General features: G+C 44.4%; 1 protein-coding gene across 5 annotated transcripts in view; it reads left to right on the plus strand.

The window, feature by feature from the left end:
• Positions 1-20,594, plus strand: part of LOC135251186 (connector enhancer of kinase suppressor of ras 2-like) — an 81,605-nt gene that overhangs the window by 36,046 nt on the left and 24,965 nt on the right. For 3 of the 5 annotated variants that reach the window (XM_064328347.1, XM_064328348.1, XM_064328349.1), the window contains exons 6-9: positions 1,328-1,447; positions 2,109-2,168; positions 5,731-5,799; positions 13,538-13,684. In XM_064328347.1, the coding sequence (XP_064184417.1) occupies positions 1,328-1,447; positions 2,109-2,168; positions 5,731-5,799; positions 13,538-13,684 (396 nt within the window). The remainder of the gene's footprint in view (positions 1-1,327; positions 1,448-2,108; positions 2,169-5,730; positions 5,800-13,537; positions 13,685-20,594) is intronic. The other 2 variants (XM_064328350.1, XM_064328351.1) reach the window with 1 other exon arrangement.

Consider the following 20,594-nt stretch of genomic DNA (forward strand, 5'->3'; position numbering starts at 1 on the left):
CTGTGTGTGTGTGTGTGTGTGTGTGCATACATATATATATATATATATATATAATAGATAACAGTTTTTATCAAGTCCACAAATAGCTTCTAAGTATTAAATCAGTATTGAACTGCCAAAGCATGAATCAGTCAATCAATATTTACTGTTGTATATAGCCATTTCAAAACTGGTTGTTACAGGGCTCCTTGAGTAGTGACTGATCTGGAATCAGTCCGGGCAGTTCAGTATCAGTTGGAACGCAATGTGGTGATGGCAAGGGGTGCTGTATGAAACAAAATGACACCAGTGGACTGTGATGCAAACTCGCTCCACACAAGAAAAAAGGGGCTGAGGGCAACTAAGCACCATTGTAGTTTTTTGGGCTACTGTATGCCCAGGCCTCAAAGTAAGTTTGAGCAGGAATGTGGCATTAAGGTTACTTTAAGAGACAAAATGTATGCAAAGAGAAAATGTATGCATACTACATTTGTTCAGATATTAGCCATGTGCACAGCAGCAGATTTATAAGGGCAACTCAGGCTAAGTACCTTGCTCAAGGGGAAATTAGATTGCATTTATGTTATCTCGTCTACTATCTCCCCTTACACCTGCCTGTAGAGGTTTGTCAATGAGCATTGTGGCTGTTGTCAAAGTAAATTAGATTAAAGCTGAAAAGCCTTGTTCTGTTTGAATGCTGTCATTGTGTTGTGTCGGTGTGTTAGGAGCCCAGAAATGAGACCCTACATTGCAAGGTTTTTATCGCCATCCTGGCCTTTGTAATAACCACTGTTCCACACCCTGCTCAGTGTAAAACTCTTAACTCAACTGATGGCACTCTATACCATTTCGGTTGCGTGACCAACTTGCAGATCTGAACATTGAACATATGGGGCAGAGAGAGAGAGATATTTCATCACAGAAGATGGTTTTATGTCAAACAAGAGTCCCATCAAACCTACTTACATTATTGTTGAGTTTCCCAAATAGGCTATTCTCATTTTCTCATAGCTATAAACTTAATTTTAAATGAACCAATTATAAAACCAGGTGCACTTGCAATCTTATTAGAATATTCATTATTTTCTTCTACATCCTCTTTCAGGATAATGTCCTGTTCAGACTCTGGCTTTGTTTGTAAATCGTTTCATTTGGTTGCGAACGTGTATTGTGTTGCAAACATAGCCTCCTGCTAAACTATACATGTAATACAGGTTTAGTAGGTTTCCAGTAGTTTTAGTAAGAAAAAATAAAAATGAATTAGGAAAAATGTAGAAATTTGTTGAACCCACAAACCGCGTACATGGAAAATACAAACTAAACCCTAACCCCGACCCTCTCTCTGCAGTGTAAGACCCTGTCTGGAATATGTGACCACATCATCTCTCTGTCCTCGGACTCCCTGGTCTCCCAGTCAGCCCACCTGGAGGTGGTGCACCTGACTAATGTAATGCCTAGTGAGGGCCTGGTAGGTTTCCTGTTCTATTCCACTTCAGGAAGACTCTTTTCCCAGAGGGCCTTCTGAGGCATGGCAAACCCTCAATTGGATATAAATGTTTCCAGTTGTCAAATGGTAAAACATTCAGTGTCAATTCAACTGAGAAACTAACAGACTTTACACTTCAAAACTATGTCAAATGAAGACTATCAGAGTTAATTTGTCACTGAGCATTCTTCTGTGTGGGGTCATATCTATTAAAATAAGTATGTAATAATGGAAATAGAAGAATTCAGTGCATCTCTTGAATATGCTTCCTGAAAACTGTCCTGCACATTTTATGAGGGTTCACATCAGAAGCTTTGCTTCAGAAAGCATAATTAAAGGCATTTAAAACATAAGGAGCCTCCTGCACATTGCTGTAACATTTAATATTTCTGGCGTTGTCTTTATACATTGAATATAATATAACAATACCTTGTCAAAAGGAATTTTGATACTCCTTTTCCTCCAATGGAATTTTCAACAGAGTCTCTGACTGTGATCTCCCTCCAGGATGTCACACTGTTTGCTTCAAGCAAGCCCCGATCAGCTTCTGAACACAGCTTTGTTTTACAGTTTATTTCATGAGAGCTTGGTTTGCCCAAAAAACATTTTTCTTCCTCCTCCCTTCTCTCACCCATGTGATCAGGGGATGTACATCAAGTCCACGTACGATGGGCTTCACGTCATCACTGGGACCACTGAAAATGTGAGTATCTGTGCCTCAGACACCTCAAATCCACTGCCTACTGTGGACTTCTCATCACCCTGTGATATCCTGTAAGATGTATTATACTGTGCTCGACTGTCAGCCTTTGGCGTCAGAAGGTCCTGTAGTAAAACGTCCAGCAGAGTACGGAATAGGGACTGGGAGTATTGGGTAACCCTGGGATAGAGGGTAGCCTTGTTCAACAATTCAGATCAATAAAAAGTATTTTGCTAATGTTAGCTATTGCGAACCAACAAGCAGATATCTACCTTTAGACTACGCAAAGCCAGACTAGGCAAAACCATCACTTCATTAGCTTGCTACCAAACTCGGTTACTAAATGGAAAATGTTTTATTGCGTCATCAGTATCAGCAACATCAAAAAATATTCTGTTGCTTTACTTGGACTCTGGGAGCTGACATTTTTATTGTTGCTCTGCCAGTCTGTAATCCTGTAATCCTGCTTGCTGAGGAGTCATAGCTCGAAATGTTGACGTGCGTTCATGACGAGGTGTGTGGAGACGTGGGAAGGGGGTGGTGGTGGTGGTGTGTCTCTTTCTCTGTGGACAGAGCCAACGGGTGTTATGATTTTCAAAATGTTTTCACAACATTCTGGCCATCGAGAAAGTTGCTTACTGCAGCTCTAGCTTTACATTTTATGACCCAAACAAAAGACTTGGCTCTCTTTAACAAATTACGTGATTCAGTTTGAGGGGTAGCTGCCAAAACCACATGATAGCTCCATCCATTTTATGAAGTTTAGGATCACTCCACCCACACTAATTCAGGACAGTAGAGCTCTTGCGAGCCCTTGTGGTTGACACAATGACGACCCCGCTGAATACCAGTCCGCTGAGCTCCAGAGCAGCACGCACAAACACAGTCTATCCCCAGGGATCCCGGAGCCACTGGCACGTGAGCCTCGCCACAGGCTTAGCAGGTGTTCGGCACACCATGGCGCCACCGTTTTGAGTGGTCTCCGCGGCGACAACCGAATGGGCGCAGTTACCACTTTTCCAGGCACTGCCAAAGCCTGTCTCCTCAAGTGAGACGAGTTAATCTTCACAGCCAGATCCGCCTTGCTTCCAAGCAAACTTGTTAGAGGGGATTAGTCCGCAACAGATCGTCCGTAGCCAGGCACCTGCTGATTGATAGCATGGTGGGAGGAAAGAAAAGAAAGAAAAAAATGATCAGGTCCCATACTAATGACTCAGGGTGTTCTGACCAGTGTGTGTGTTCTCAGTAAGACATCCCTGTTTCTGCCAAGTAGTTTCTTTTCTGGTAGAGAGAGGTGCGAACATTCGTGCTATCCATCACAGGACTAATTTCATCTTCTAAGCCCACTTCATCTCAGTGGTACTTTTGGCCAAGCACAGCGACAGAAGAGATGACACATTGAGGGACTGCTTTGAGACCAAGTGTACATTGCACTGGCCCTCAGCTTAGTCTGCCCCTTAGCATTTGCAAGGACATGCTGCTAGCAGGAGCTGGCTCCATCAAGGACACTGTGTGAAGGGGGGTGTGCTCTGGTGTTGAGGGTGGGGGGGGGGAGGCACAGAAATAACTACTGCAGGTCATCAGCTGGCTGGGAAGAAGCTGAATTGGTTGTGATGGAGACAGCAGCACTCAGCACCACCACTGCACCTTGTGTTTGTCTCCCTCCCTTCTTCCTGGACATGGGCAAAAACCTAGTCACTGGTCCCACTGCTGCTTCTGATTGGCTGCCAGGGTAGCGAATCTTTTCCCTATGCAATGGCACCGTTTCCTGGGAGACAGTGCCCTTTGCTGGGTGGCTAGGAAAGGAGAGGGGAGAACAGTAGAGGTACAGTTTCTGTGTCCATGTGCTCTGGCAGTGTGACAGAATATGAAAAAGCATCAGGTGTGATGCTGAAATGGCGATACCAATGACCATTCTCCATACACAGTACACGTGAGGGGTCACAGGGTATTTAACCTGCCAGTTACGTGTGTTAGCCAGTACCCTTTCATGGTCTTCAATGCAAATTATCAGTGAGAGAAGGAGGCTTCATCACATCAAAAATGGGTGGAGCTTCTTGGAGTATAATCGATCGTTGTATGTTTCTGTGGAGCACACAAACAAATTTTCACTTACTTCAGGGAATTTAATGCTCCACAGAGGGAGGAGCTACAGTCTCAGTGTGTTGCTGTGGAGTGACCAAACATTTTATTGGTTCAACAAGTCAATGATTGGCAGCTCCTGACATCACCATGCTTGAGACTGGAAATTGGTGAAGGAATCATGCCTTTGCGAGAAAGTTCTTCAAGTGTGTCTCCTCTCCTCAGTTCACTCTGGTTTAGTCCTCAGAGAGATACAGTATGTTGCCGTGTCCTCGGGCCCCCCCTTCCTGGCATTCTCTTGGACCACTGCCTGCCCTAATCTCTGGGAAATCTCCCCCTTGTTTTGTCTCTGGGTGAAGCACCCAATTAGTGCAGTTAATTGGGAGCCCGTAATTGGTGGCTGGGTGGATAATAAGTGGTGGGAACGGCAGGAAAAAAATGCACCGGCAGGCGAGGAGGGCTCTGCGTTTGCAGATGGCTGCAATCAATGTGCCTCTTTTAATTAATGAGCTGTCAAAGCCAGGGTGTGTATATGTATGTGTGTGTGTGTGTGTGTGTGTGTGTGTATGCGAGAGAGAGAGAAAGAGAGAGAGAATGAAAGAGAGAGAGACAGACAGAGAGAGAGAGAGAGAGAGAGAGAGAATGAGACGGAGAGGGGGAGAGAGCTTTGAAACTCCATAGGGCCTCATTTGTTGGAAAGCGATGCAAGCTTCTGAAAAGAATGAGATCCACTGAGAGGGTTTGGTGGACACAGTGCTCTTCATTAACTCCTACTATTCTGTGTAGTGGGATGATCCCATGGCAGTGTTAAGCTCTGCTGTGATACAGTGGGACTTGTATCTGCCACTGGCCATCAGTGTATCTGTGCTTGCCACCATGGAGCCAGCCAGGTTATAATTTTTCTTCTTCCTGCACGGGGATCTTTGGACACAGAGTTCTGTTTCAGGAGGAAGATAATATGTGTGGCACAGGCTCATTAGCTGCCTAACCTTGAAAAAATACAGTATTAAAAGGAAGCAATGTTACATTGGGTTTTAATTGAATGCATTGAAACATATCTGGTTATGCTGCCATCAGCAGTGGGTATTGTTGATGTCACTGAGGGAAAACGGTGAGAGGGAAATACAATGGTAGTGGGTGCAGACAGTAATGTTGAGCAGAGCAAGTTTGAAGGTGCACAGTTCTCTCCCTGTTCTCTAATCTTTCTCTTCAAGTGTGCAAAGAGTTAAAAAAAGAAATATAGACTGGTACATTTTTATTAAACCTTGGTACATAATAATGTAATGTTCCGCCCTGGAGAAATCATCCTATTTTTAATATCTGATTTAATATTTTTTTTAAATTTTGTCCTGATTATGTTCATTATGTTTCATCTTTAAGTACAACTTGGTGACCACTGAAACAGTTGTTAAAGTTCCTTTCGCCTCACCTCTCTCCTCCTCTCCTCTCGTCTCCTCTCCTCCGTGCTTCTCTACATCCGCAGTCTCCAGCAGACCAGTGTAAGAAGATCCACGCCGGGGACGAGGTGATCCAGGTCAACCACCAGACAGTGGTGAGTCCGACGCAGCCTTGCGTCCTTGCCCTAACCTCGTGGGCCCGCCCCTGCGGCGTGGGATTGGTCAGCGCTGACTGCCCAGAAACAGCTGCACTGCCCTTCTGCTCACAGTCACACAGCCATTTTACAGTGCCATGTGTTAACCTTGCCCTTTCATTTGCAAGTCCTCCTTTGTTGTCAGAGCAGTGAATTAATGCCCAGTCACTGGGTCTTCAGTAAAAACACATCGAAGACGCCATGCTGGCCACCCTAAATCCTGTTTTCTTGTTGCTACTGTGGCATTGATCTGAATAATTGATCATTTTATGTACATTGTCATGACCAGGTGCATTAGAACTGTGAAATCAAGGCAACACGTCGTTTTAAAGACTTAAAACTAGCGCTGTTGCTATGTGCGTTTTCCAAAGTCACAAATGTGCTTTGTGAAATCTTGGACAGGTGAAGAATGTTGAAATGGGAGAAACACCCCATTGGAGAAATGATCTGTTTCTGCAGTGAATCACTGCATTGTGGCCACTCACTGTCACTCACACGGTCACTCTGAGCTCTGAATGATGGCTTTCAGCTCTTCATCCTCATGATGTATCTCTTGACCTCTTTGTTTGTAAAGAGACGTACCTGTAGAGCAAACATAAAACAAGTTATCACTGGACTACAGGGATGTGGAATATTTGCAGAGAAAGTATGACCTTCGTAACACCTTAGCTTGATGCTAAATAATATGTACCCCTTTCTTCCGCATCAGCCAAAGATTTTAATAAATGTGAAATCAGTCCTTTCACTTGGCAGTTTAGGTCAGTCTACCATGCCTTCAATTTATAACTGCAGCAAAAGTATATAGCATATACTGACTCTCAAATATTTCTTAATTTCACAAGGTTGCTAAATCTCTAGAGCGATAAAATTGCTATGGTGCATCCATATTACTTCAGTACTGGGAACTGGCCTGTGGTTTCCGTTCATTTTCCGCACACTAACCTCTCCTTTTCACCTCTCACTGAATTTTCATCCTTTGCTGCTTCAACAGCTATAACTTTTTTACTCATTTTTTGCTTTTATAGCTTCGTCTGATGCTTTTGGAATATTTTTGTCGCTTTATAATCATTTCTCTTTTGATTTAGCAAACTCGTTTTTGGTGTTTTTGGTAAAATGTATGTACTAGTAGGAAAACTAATGTTTTCATGCCAAGCATCCAGTGACACAAACTTGTCTTTTATCAGACAATAAACTGGAATAGGCAGAGGAGGAGGGTAGGCATCTTCCCTTTGGATTTCTCATTGAAGTTGCACATGCTGTGGTGAAATGTTAATGTTCTGCTCAGCTTATGCATTTCTTGGACTGACAAATACCTCAAAGCCGTTAATGTAGTGTAATATCCCATGTTGAACTGCCTACATTTTCGGTGTGTTAACTTCCCACAGTCAACATTGCTTCTCATACCTTCTGCCGAAGACTGCACTGAGACAGTGTTCTGATGGTAAAATGACTGGTTGTTCACTGCGGCAGCTAACTGTGATATTTTTACCCCTGCTTCTATCATTCTACCTTCCGTACTTCTATACTCAAGTATGTCAGTTGTATGACTGTGATTGTGGGGACGGTGAGGATGAATACTAACCAGCAATATCATTTATTCAAAATGAGTCTGCGCAGATTGACTTGTTAAAGAGTGCACATAAATGAGGGCGGAGTCTGTGCAGATTGACTTGTTAAAGAGTGCATATGACTGATGGTGGGGTCCGTGCAGATTGACTTGTTAAAGAGTGCACATAAATGAGGGTGGAGTCTGTGCAGATTGACTTGTTAAAGAGTGCAGATGATTGAGGGTGCAGTCTGCGCAGATTGACTTGTTAAAGAGTGCAGATGAGTGAGGGTGGGGTCTGTGCAGATTGACTTGTTAAAGAGTGCATATGACTGAGGGTGCAGTCTGCGCAGATTGACTTGTCAAAGAGTGCATATGACTGAGGGTGCAGTCTGCGCAGATTGACTTGTTAAAGAGTGCAGATGACTGAGGGCGGAGTCTGTGCAGATTGACTTGTTAAAGAGTGCAGATGAGTGAGGGTGGAGTCTGTGCAGATTGACTTGTTAAAGAGTGCACATAAATGAGGGTGGAGTCTGTGCAGATTGACTTGTTAAAGAGTGCATATGACTGAGGGTGCAGTCTGTGCAGATTGACTTGTTAAAGAGTAAAATATGACTGACCGGGTTGTGCATTGACTTGTTAAAGAGTGCATATGACTGAGGGTGGAGTCTGTGCAGATTGACTTGTTAAAGAGTGCAGATGACTGAGGGTGCAGTCTGCGCAGATTGACTTGTTAAAGAGTGCAGATGACTGAGGGTGGGGTCTGTGCAGATTGACTTGTTAAAGAGTGCGTATGACTGAGGGTGGAGTCTGCGCAGATTGACTTGTTAAAGAGTGCAGATGAATGAATGTGGAGTCGCCAGCTGGTCTTGTTGAAGAGCGCAGATGACTGAGGATGAAGTTCGCACAGCTGAGCTTGAGTGGAATTTGAATTATTTCTGGCTTTCTGGACCCGTGGTTAATCATTTCATGGTTGAAATGAAAGGTCGTCTGTCAATGACACTCGAGTAATGACATGGTAGGTGACATCACGGAGGAATTTCTCTTTCAAGATTTCATTTGATCCACTAATAGGGGTGATCAGTGATTTATCTGTGGAAGTGTGCAAAAGCCGTAGTAATGAGATCACGGTTTACAGCAGTGTCCCTCTCCGCACAGTGAACCTAGTCGGGCTGTGTGTCAGGGGATGTCTAAAAAGTGCTTTTTTCATGCAGAAGATAGTGGACACAGCCTCGTACGCTTGCAGAGTGATCGACGGGCTTCGTGTTTTGGTGTCATAACTGTACATCTCTTCACCCTCCACCGAAGCAGACAGACATGACTGCCCCTCGCTCTCTTCCTCTGTGTGAGCTATCGAAATCTCAGGGCCCTGGGTCACCTGACTCACCGAGTTCTGTTCTGTCTGGGTCTGCTATCTGAAGGCCTACGTTTCAGTCCCATTAGCTCCAGTGTCTGCGGGGAAGATTTTTCTGACTGTAGCAGAAGCGCTTCGGAGGTCAGGCCTGTTGTGCTGTCACCCATTTCTCTCTCACCATGTGTTGCTTTAGTCAGTGTTCTGATCGAATGTTATTTATGTGCCTTGCCGTCAGAACCAGAAGGCTAGTGACTCAGCGTGACTCATCGGGGCTGAATGATCATTGAGTCACCGTTTAACAAGACAACAACTTTGAAATGGGGTTTTGTTAAGTTTCTTATGAGTAGCCTCATCGTGGAAAGCCTCGTAGACACACCCACCTTCTCACGGTGTTTGCTGATTGGTGGACTGTGAATATGGGAAGTGTATATGTATATGTCACATCACCCATATGTCAAATGTCCTGAAATATCCCGTCCACTGCAATCCATCCCCTAGTTTCCCCTTCAATAAAACTGTCTCTTGGACAGCTTGCACTGTTGCAAGGTGCTTTGGCTGAAAGCCACTGGCAAATGATTACATTGCAACTGTAAATTGTAATCTCCACAAAACAGATGGCTAAGTCACCTAGAAATCAATTTCAGATGGTTGAACTGTCTATTATGCGCCTATTGCATGCGTTCATGTGCTTGTATCTTTGTGTGTATCAGCAGTGCAAGGTAGAAAATTTGATACACATTTTCCTGATGTTTCCAGCAATAACGTGTGGTGTGCCAGCTAGCTCTGGATTGGCTTTGAAAAGGTTGTAGGCAGGCTCTGGATGGGCTGTGGGCGGGCTTACGGTGGGATGTGGGCGGGCTCTGGATGGGGTCTGGGCAGACCCTAATGCGGCTGTGGGCGGGCTTACGGTGGGATGTGGGCGGGCTCTGGATGGGGTCTGGGCAGACCCTAATGCGGCTGTGGGCGGGCTTACGGTGGGATGTGGGCGGGCTCAGCTCAGGGTGTGGATGGATTCCTGTTGTGCTGTGGGTGGATGCTACGCTGCTCTGATCAGGCTCCCAGTTCTCTGGAGCAGGGATGATTGATGCCTCCCAGTTGCGGAGCCTCGACCTGGGAGGAGACAGAACGCATCATTCCCCAGGCACTGCCGCTGCTTCAAACCCTCCATTAGCCATCTGCAGCGAGGAGCCTGAGCTCGCTGCCTGAGCTCGCTGCCGGAGAAGGAGGAAATGCAAGCGCTCTGCACACTGCATCTTTGATCATTAGTTGAGGAGATGCATCGGGGCTGTAGTCAATACCAAATAAAGGTACTGACAATACAGCTTGTGAAATTATTACTCTTGTTATCTTACTATAACCTCTACGTACCATTTGCATGCAATCGGTGATTATGGCCAGGGGAGAAATTATTTGGCACTAAGATGAGAAAATGTGTCTTCTTTGAAGCTAACAAGGTGAAACAGTGCCATGGATTGTTGTGTATATATGATGTTATGGCTCTGACACTTTAAAAGGGGTTGAAAGTGTCTCTGCTAGGCAGTATAAATGTGTCAGATTGGCAGAGTGGTTGTAAGTCTGTAGAAAGCTGTCTGGTCCCCCCCCCCTTCCCTAGCCAAGATGCATTTAGAGCTGAATAATTGATCTTGTTTTAATATACGTTACATTTTTCATAGTCACACCTTTATAAATGCAGGCTCAGAAATGGCAGCCAGCCCTGGTTTGGCCCTTGAGGAGGAATAGTCTTGTTCAATGTTTTAGATTGAGGAATATGGTGTTTCAGACTGACATTTGGTAGCCATTTGTTATTTTTATAAACAAAGAATCTGGGTAAGATACACTAGGTATCCTTGGGACCCCATGTTCACAGTGATACATCCAAGAAACAATACCAAAGAAGTGAATAGATTCACAAATGTATGCATGAACACACAAACACAGAAACACACACACACACACACACACACAGTGCCCACGGGCAGTGTGGTGATAGTAACGCGTGAGTGGGTGAATATGCGAGAAGGAGAAGGCTTGCTTCAACCCAGCTGCACCACTGCTTACATTGCATGCCCCTAGGGTAATCTCAGCAATGTCTGGCAGAATGGAATGTGTGTGTGTGTCTGTGTGTGGGTGTGTGTGTGTACGTGCATGCGCGTGTGCACGTGTGTGTAAAACTATGGATCTATTCTTGTCAACTAGGGCTAAATTTGCACTTAGCCTTACCAGCGAAGCTGAACCAATGTTGTACCTAATTGTGAATTCTGAACTACATTTGTACTGTATGCTTTTGCTCTGTTTGAAAGTCCTATTATTATGATTATGATGATTCTTATTCACTTACTATAGGGATGTACATGTAGAGGCAAAAAGAATTTAGAAATATTCTTAATGAAAAAAGACACTGTCTTCAAGTGCAAGTCCACACGTGTACACGTACACACGCACACACACACACACACACAGCCAGTCAACCATTCACTCTACTCAGCTCCGGCCCCTTTCCAGGTTCCTCCTGTGGCTGGGTACTGCAAGAGAGACAAATGGTGAAAATAATGAGGCCGATTTTTAATAATTCTGTAAAAAAGTGGAGTTCATACATACATTATACAATCAGGGGAACAAAAATGGAGCAGTGCGATCATGCATAATTAATTACATCTGAGAAAATAATGGAGACCTGCGGGGATTTTATCCAAAGAAGAAAAAAATAATAAATTCAGTAATTCATTGGGAGAAAAATGTTCCTTTTGCACATGCTGCTGTCTTACATGTCCATTCCTAGATTGTGTTATTCCACATTACAAACCCTATAAACATTATACTTAGCTCCAATACTGTATAGCCAACCCCTAGCTCATTATAAACAACATACCCAGCACCAGTTTCATTTAACCAACCCCTGTCTCATAAACATCATACCCAACTCAAATACTGTAAGCAACATCAAACTCAACTCTAATGCTGTGTAACCAACAGCATACTCAACTCTAATACTGTATGACCAACACCTGTCCCTTTATGAACATCATACCCAACTTCAGCACTGTGTAACAACCACTGCCGTCATACCAAACCCCACAATTCCAAACCTCTTGTATACATTATACCAAACTTCATTATTAACCTCATACATAGCCCCAGTACTGTTCATCCAACACCTGTGTTACTGGAGCTTTGTTTTGGGCAGGTGTATTGCTGAGCAGGGAAATTATGCGTTCACAGGTGGCATAGACCGGTCCTCAGAGAGCAGAGCTTTAAATGGTAAATGGTAAATGGACTGCATTTATATAGCGCTTTTATCCAAAGCGCTTTACAATTGATGCCTCTCATTCGCCAGAGCAGTTGGGGGTTAGGGGTTAGGTGTCTTGCTCAAGGACACTTCGACATGCCCAGGGCGGGGTTTGAACCGGCAACCCTCCGACTGCCAGACAATCGGTCTTACCTCCTGAGCTATGTCGCCCCATCTGTATGAGCTGTGACATGCAAACATACCACTCCTTAACCCTGCTGCCCCGTCCCTTCAGCTGTAAGTCCCTGGCCAGCTGAACTCTCCCTGATCCTTTGGATGGGCCGGTCAGAGATCAGGCTCCCCTGGCTCTGGCAGCTCATCAGGCAGACGAGGCTTGCGGTCAGGAGAAGGCCCCTGTCGCTAAAGGCTAAAGGCTACTGATCGCTCTGCCTGCTGCTCTGCCCATTCTCTATGAATCTGAAGCACTTGATGAACTTTTCCTTCCTATCTGGGCCTGTATTTGTACAAAATATTTACTGGTAAAACATCTGCTGTATAGTAAAATTACCCATTAATTAGTACAATGGGGGACTTGCTCCTCCACCCTGAACCTAGTGTTTTTACCTAGCCATAACACCTGATATGGTGTAGCTTCTTTTTTGTTTTCAGAGCCTGTTGTTCTTTTCTCTTACTTGTATAGATTAGCTTATTAGGCTAGTTTTGTTTTTTGTTCATATAACTTTGTTTAATGGTAAATAGGGTAGGTGACAAGTTGTCAAGTCCATGTCTGGTCTTGAGACTGTACTTTTCCTCTTGAGTGAATTATTATATATTATCCCTGGTCTTTGCCCTTGTGTTTGCGTTGTAAATCGCTCTGGATAAGAGTATCTGCCAAATGTCGGTATACATGCAGTTTACTGTGTTTGAGCAACCATTTTTGCATGTGTGTGTGTTTGTTTGTGCGTGTGTGCTCCTGTGTGAATGAATGTGTATGTATTTGTTTGTGAAAGTGTGTTTGTGTGTGTGTGTGAGAGAGAGAGAGAGAGCGAGAGAAAGAGAGAGATCAAGAATCATCCTGAAAATTAAAATGGATTGACGGTGCAGAATGATGTATGTATGCATACATATATAATGTGCAAAGGTTATCAATATGATTCTTAGCTGCCTTTAAACTTAGCTAGCCCTGCAAAACGTCTTATTTTTTCAACATTTGGACAGCTTTGGATGAAGTGGTGGGGATCTTTGAAGAACTATTTGTTTTGTCTAGCACATCACCATTTTTTGGTGAAATGGGTGATTTTCTTTCTGTTCTGGCAATGAATACTGCTGAGTAGCTCCTTTAATGATGCACAGTGCCCTCTTTGCCTTGTTATTTTTGGCTGCTGTAGGACCTCCTGTCCTGTGAGAGGGGCTGTGGGCGGAGAGGCAAAGACCATGGCTGTGGTTGTTGTGGCACTGTGTGTGCTTCCTCAGGTGGGCTGGCTAGGACCTCCTGTCCTGTGGGAGGGGCTATGGGCGGACAGGCAAAGGCCGAGGCTGTGGTTGTTGTGGCACTGTGTGTGTGCTTCCTCAGGTGGGCTGGCAGCTGAAGAACCTGGTCAACGCTCTTCGGGAGGACCCGAATGGAGTCATCCTAACGTTGAAGAAGAGGCCGCAGAACACCCTGACCTCTGCTCCCGCCTTACTGAAGAACGTGCGCTGGAAACCCCTCGCTCTCCAGGTAACTCCAACCCTGCCAACCCCTCTCCCAACCCCACCCCCCTTCAAGCCCTACTTCATCATCTCATTGCTCCATTGTCCATGAGCCCTTCACACCAGCTCAACCTGGCCTGGTTGAGGACATCATTAATTTGTCCATCAAGGCCGTTGAGATGGAGTCGCGGCGACAAATACTCACTGGACACCCTCATGATTCAGATCTAAAGCAAAGCCCCACAGAACAAAGTCCTGTAGCAGGTGTTTGGAGTAAAGACATTTTGTCAAAGTAGGGTGCAGTAGCTTTAATCCCTTCATCTCCAGCTCACTGAACTTTGCATTGAATGGAAGGTGTAGACTCCTCAGAGTTCTTCTGGTTGGTTCAGCCAGTGTCCTACCGGGAAATGTAAAGAATTAATTAAAAATAATTGGCCCGGCACCTCAATCTAAAAATCAATCTTGCTACAATAATCTTAATTATTGTAGAGGACAATAATCATGAGGAAGGAAAGGTAGAGGCTAGAATATGGGGTCACCATTAATTGTTTAGTAATGCTACAGGGAAGGAGATATGTGTAGGGGGATATCTATTTGGACAGCTTCCCTGGAGAAAGCTCTTATCTGACTGTAGGTGTTGTGGCATAATAGCGCTGTTGAATTAATATTTTACTGTAGCTGAGCAGCATTTGCACTATGTTCAGTAGGTGCAGAAGAAATGGAAGCAATTGTGGTGTAAGGTTACCATGTCTTATAAACAGTTTTGTGCTATATATTCTTCAAATAGAAAAAAAGAAAAATGACCACACTCTCGTATGAAATATATGAAATGCATATGCATTTCAAGTGCATTTTGAAATAATGTAAACATAAACATAAAGTATAGTATGAAAGACAAGATACATTTCCAGTAATATATTTGATATATTTGAAGTAAATTTCCTTTCATGCCACTAATTGGTGTCATTTGTTCATAAAGACAACTCCTCTCTGGATGTGTAGTAGCTGTATGTACTGTACCATGACGGTCTCATATATGAAGTCACATTTGTAATGATCACAGGATTTCATCACAGCTGGTCATGTCCACTTTAGATACAACTCCCCTGTTTCTAAAGCCCTACCCCCTTTTCCCTCCCATCCTATTCACCCTGGTTGAAAAAGAACTGGACGTGGATGGGCACCCAGTCCACAACGGAGCATTCTTTCAAGGGCAGCATCGATTTCCTGCCCATTCTGAGTTTCTCCCCTAATGCAAGAAGATTCTGCGGTGTGTTCTGCATATGAAATGCGGACATTCTTAGCATTTCTGCTACTCGTCACTGGAGCAAAGGCCAGATCCGTGGAGCTAAAATTTTGGTGTCCCATACAAGATGGGGTCCACGGGAAATGCTTCACAGGAAGATCGCCGAATCTCAGCATAGCCTTCATCCTATCTGCACTTTGAGGGAGGCAGGGGGGGCAGGGACTGCATGGAGAATGGGTTCGGAGAGGAGGGGTTGGCGTGGGGGAGGGGGAGAAGGAGGAGGAGGTTGGAGAGGGGTTGGGGGTGTGGGCTGACGTCAGAGAGCTCCCTTGCGGATCGCTTGGGGAGCCCTGGATCACACAGCTGTTATTTTTAGAAGCGCATTAGACTAATTCATTTTCATACGGTATGCCTTCCTTGATCTCGCTGAGTTGTCTCTCTCGCTCTCTCTTCCTTTATGTTTCTCTTTCTCTTTGTCTAGGTCCATTTCTGACGCTTCAGCCCAGCAATTCCGTGGCTTCTTGGCTTATTAGAAGCTCAATATTTGAGATTTTGTCTGCTTGTGTCAGAGTACGCATGTAGTGAACCGTGCCGAGACACAGCCAGCATTTAAAACAGCACAGTGTACTGGTTTTGTGCACTGTCTGCTTCACATCGGGATTAAACGCTTGTCTCTGGGATGTTTTATTGCCGTACCGCCGACAGTGCTCCGGTGTGCTGAGCCAGCTCTCGGTGCACTTAAATCATTGCGCTCAATGCAGTTCTATCCAGCGGAGGCTTCTGGAAAGAGCTCTCTGTGCCCGGCTTTGCATGGGGACGAGCAGAACGGAGAGCAGGCAGCCACCTGCTCGGGACTGCGCGCAGCTGAAGTGCCTCATAGCGGTGCCAATCGCATTCCAGCAGCAAACAGCCACAACAATAAAATGAGGAAGATGCTACAGATCATTCTGCAACAATGGCAGCCATAATCCCGAGGCAGCGTCAGAACAACAGTTCTGTGAAACTGTGTTTCTGTTTCTCTCGCCGTGCAGCCTGCTCAGGGCTGTCCAAATCGTGCATAGTGAATACTGTGGAGAGTATGCACAAGCAGACTCCAGCCTGTAGAGAGAATGATGTGCGTGTGTGTGGGTGTGTGCTGTGTGTGTGTGTGTGTACTCTATATGTGTGTATGTGGGTGTGTGGGTGTGTGCTGTATGTGTGTGTATTTGTGTGTGTGTGGGTGTGTGTTTGTGAGTGTTTGTGTGTGTATGTGTGTGTATTTGTTTATGTTCTGTTTGTGTATGTTGTGTGTGTGTGTGTTAATGTGTGTGTGTGCGCATATGAAGTGGCAGAACCTGGCAGTCGTGTGATATAAAGCAGCAGTCTGTTTGCTCCCACAGGCCTGGGGAGGGTTTTTTTTTTCTTTCACACCCATCCCTGACCTCCACAACCTGCCATACGTGACTGTAATCCATAATCTGCTGTGCTACAGTACCCGTCAGTTATTTCTGTACCCTCTGATGCTTATTTCATAAGCTGATTTCTGCACTATTTTCTATGTTGAGCGATTTTGACTGAAGGGCTCTTGTTCGCAGTGAGTAGTCTGACCTAAAAAAAAGTGAAAAAGCTTCTCAAAATGTTCCAGTAAAAGCGTTCTGATTTCATCCAGCTGTTTACACACCCTGTGAAGCTGTGTTCTGTATTTGGGCTGGGTACCACAAGGAGGTTCCTTGCTGAAGCGTGGTGCAGTGTTGGTCAAGAGTTGTTCAGATTTGTCATGCAGTCGTGCAAAACAATGGTGTGTTTTTATATGAAGTGTTGTTTAAGGCATTGCAGGTTCCAGCACATGTTTTGCTGCGGTATTTGTGTTTAGCAGGGAACTGCCCAGGTTTTGAAATGAGCTGGACTGTGTTCCAGTTCCTCAGGGGTGATTTGAGCGTACAGACGGATCGTTGTACTCAGCTGCTCTGTGAAATTAAACTTCTTGCAACACAGCTCACCGGGAGTAGGCACAATAATGATTTTGTTTTGCCCTACACACCAGAGCCAGACAGTTTTTGTTATTATTAAAAGGACAGCAGACAGACTGTCCCCTTGTTTGGCTTTATTCAGATGGGAGGAACGCAGAGATGGTAAAAGATAGAGAAAGGATAATAGGTCAGAAGGTGCATGTGGCTCGAGAGACGGCCAACCTACGAACCCCGCCTCACGTCTCATCAGGGCAAAACAGTTTTACATGACCGAGGACAGACGGTCTTAAATCTTTCACTGAACATTTCATGAGGATCTTTTGATTTAAAATCTGTAAATGAGCTGATAAGATTTAAATGTGTTCTTAGTAAGCTGATTCCTTCACTGTGTAAAGCAGATATGATTATATGGCAAATAAACTAGTGGTCCTTTGTTATGTATTTGCTTACTTATCACTTATCTTTATATTACATACGCCTACATAATTAACAAATACCTGGAGCCATACCACTCAGTACTCTTCTCATGATGGGCTGCAAAGTTGGGCTTTGTTAATACTTGGGTGGGGGACTGTATGGCAAAACAGTTTGCCTATTTTAGAATAAGGCAAAAGTGATTTAAGTAATGATTCTACTCTTTCAAATTCATAAGATGTGTGTGCTCTGAGATAGGTTTTGCACTGAATTTCCAGTGCATCACCTGTTGCTGAACCTATGAGATGACTAATGCAGCGTTCACATTTTGACGTCGTGCCAGTCGTTAATGCAGGACAGTAAACCTCATGTAAATGTTGCCATGGCGATTTGGCAGGATGTAGTTTTATTATTTTGGAAAGGCGCATGGTACTGTACAAGCATGGATGGGGAGGGGGAGGACTCACCGTCTCATTAATTTACCTGCGCTGGATAAACAGACAGGAGGGGGAAGCACGTTCAGGGTCACCCCATCCATCCTTCATGTTGCTTCTTAAAAAATGATGCTTTGTCCCTCCTTTACGGAATGAAGGCAAATGCTGAAAGATTTGAGCTAGACGGAAGGTTCCGGAGTTGAGCTGTGCGGTATTCAACGGCGGCGGCGGCGGAGCTTTCCGTCGCCGCCTCATTTATATCCAGTTAGCCGTCGGCTGCTACTGCTAGCATGCGAGCGCAGCATTAGAAAACAAAAGTTTGTGTGCAGCAGAATACAGTACGTCTCTGAGGAAACGCTTCTAATGAAGACACTCAATTCTAGCACTGGAGGGCAGAGCTTCCAGTAAACCCCAGCAATTACAGAATCTTTAACCACGTCTTTAATCACTTTAATATTACAACCCATTGAACCAATTAAACGGCATCTGAACGTTGATCAAAGCTGTAAAAGACAACTGCTGCTTCCCCACACTGCGAAGCAGAGGCTGGTGCCTGGGGGTTCTGATCTTCTAAAAGTTTTGATCAATGTTGATGGGGACTGAACATTGTCCATTTTGCTTGTGATGGTGGGGCTGAGTGTGGGCTGGCACTGACTGATCGCACATGGTAGGTCCACCCTTTTTGGGGTTCATAAAGCCTTGTTTTCCCCTCAGTAGACTTTGCATGTGCTGTAAGCGGCTCACGGAAAGGAATAAAAACTGCACTCTTTCGGGAAGTTGGTTATGAATCCTTTGCTATAAGTGCTGTTTTGTGGAGGTGAAATTGCATTGCTCTGCATGCTGTGATCCTGACCTTCTCGCTCCCGTGGTGGTGTGTAATCTTACTGTCGGAGCTGAGCTGAGCTCAACGCTCTGCGTCCCACCAGAGACAGCCAGCCTGTCGCTGTAATTAGCAAATTACTGTTTTCTCTCAATCCCAGTCATAATCCCGAGCAGGCCTGGGAAGACTGCCTTCTCCCACAACCTCTTCCTCTCTACAGAGCCAGCATTCCCAGTGCTGTATCCATTAAAACTAGCCCTGAATGATATCGGGATTTTGCTTAACAGGAAAGCCAGGCTTTGTAGGAAGGAGCATCCGGTGCAGGCTCCAGTAGGGGAGCACGGGGCCAAATGTAACATGGGGCAAAATGTAACACTCACACTGATACTTTTTAAGTGGCACTTGATTGACGTATTTCAGGCAGTGTTGTCTCAATTGAGCTATTTTTTATTGTGTGGGGGAAATGGCTTTGGGCAGCTTTTCATAATTTGGACAATTTTTTGTTATGTTGGGTGTTTTTTTTTTCCTCTTTCAGAAAGTCGTTCACATTCATTGGCGCTGGTGCAGTTTCTTCCTCCTCTGCCTATTCCTCTGGTGTCATTGCAACTGAAGCTTGGCTGTGTTTGTTTGCATAAATTTGGTGGCTATCTCTAACCTTTACTGTTACATTGACCGCCATGTCTTCTGTGTTTTAACGCACGATACGGTGCATGGAAAAGATGGAGGTGTATTACTGAATGCAAAGCCTTGGTGCTGTTCACTACAATGTCTCCTGTTTGGGCTACAAAGTTTGAGACCTTCGTAATGGGCTAGAAATGAGCAGCCTATGTGTCTATGCTGCTTAAACTGAACTGAACTTTCTGCTGAAACTGAACTTGAACTTTGTGTGTGAAAGTGATATATATAGACCAGGGCCGGATTAAGACTATGTGGGCCCCAGGGCTACGACAGCCTTTAGCGCCATCCCCCCAAAAAATAAAATTTAATAAATAGATAAATATAACTTTTTAAAAAGATGATAGCACAGAAAAGCATAAGTGCTAGGTTTAGGCCTAATTTACTTTCATGTGGTGAAATCAACAACAGCTCAACAACAGAATTATTGCTGCCATCAGACAACTGCACAACAGAGGAACAATAGCCTACTGAACATGAATGCTCATGTGGCCTATTGAATCAATACACTGCCAATATGTAAGCCTACTGCTATTCACAAAACAGCTCACACGTGAATAACACATCAATTACAGATTGCAGTCAGTTTCAACTCAAGAATATCTTCAGCAGCACAATGATATACCATAAGAATCCGCAGGGAGTCAAATCCAAAAAAAAAAGGACAGCAGCCATAAGCATAGGCCTACACAGTGGAGGAGTCACCTGCTTATGGGTCCAATGTAGTCTGATAGGCCTAATAATCTAAATAATATGTCACCCTAACATTCCAAGTAAGTCAGGGCTTTAATGAAACAAGAGAGAGGCAGCCTACCTATTTAGAAGCTCTTCTTTCTTGCTTTTCAAGCTGAGGAGTGATGTAATGATATCACTGAAATCCAAGTCGCTTAACAAGTCACTTTCTAAGGATTTGCGAGTGAGACTGCTCAGCTTTTTCTCGTCCCATGGAGATCTCATTTTGTTCTTTATCGGTGACAGTTTAGAAAATTAACACTCCCCAGATGCGTTAGTCACAGGCAAAGTTAAATAGATTGTCAAGGCAATGTCAACATTCAGTAAAACGCACGTAACATTCCTTTTTCCTTATGAGCTATAAAAGTTCCCTTGTGCCTTGTTGCGGCTTACTTATGGCTGACGGCTAACTAGCTAGCATGAGCTAAATTTGAGCAAGGAATTGTGTGTGTATGTGAGTGCGTGTGTGTGTGTGCGTGTAATGTGCTATCTAGCTTTAAGAAAAAAAAAAAAAACTATAAATGCATGGGATTGCAGAAGCTGAAATGTATGATAAAGAACACTTGTTTTACATTAAACATCAGCACTGAGCTAACTAAGCAGTTTGGTGAAAATATGTGCAATATTTATTCAATCTAGCAAGTGTCCACTTTACTGTGTTGTAAGAC

This window comes from Anguilla rostrata, chromosome 3 (genome assembly GCF_018555375.3).
Source record: "Anguilla rostrata isolate EN2019 chromosome 3, ASM1855537v3, whole genome shotgun sequence".
Classification (NCBI taxonomy): domain Eukaryota; kingdom Metazoa; phylum Chordata; class Actinopteri; order Anguilliformes; family Anguillidae; genus Anguilla; species Anguilla rostrata.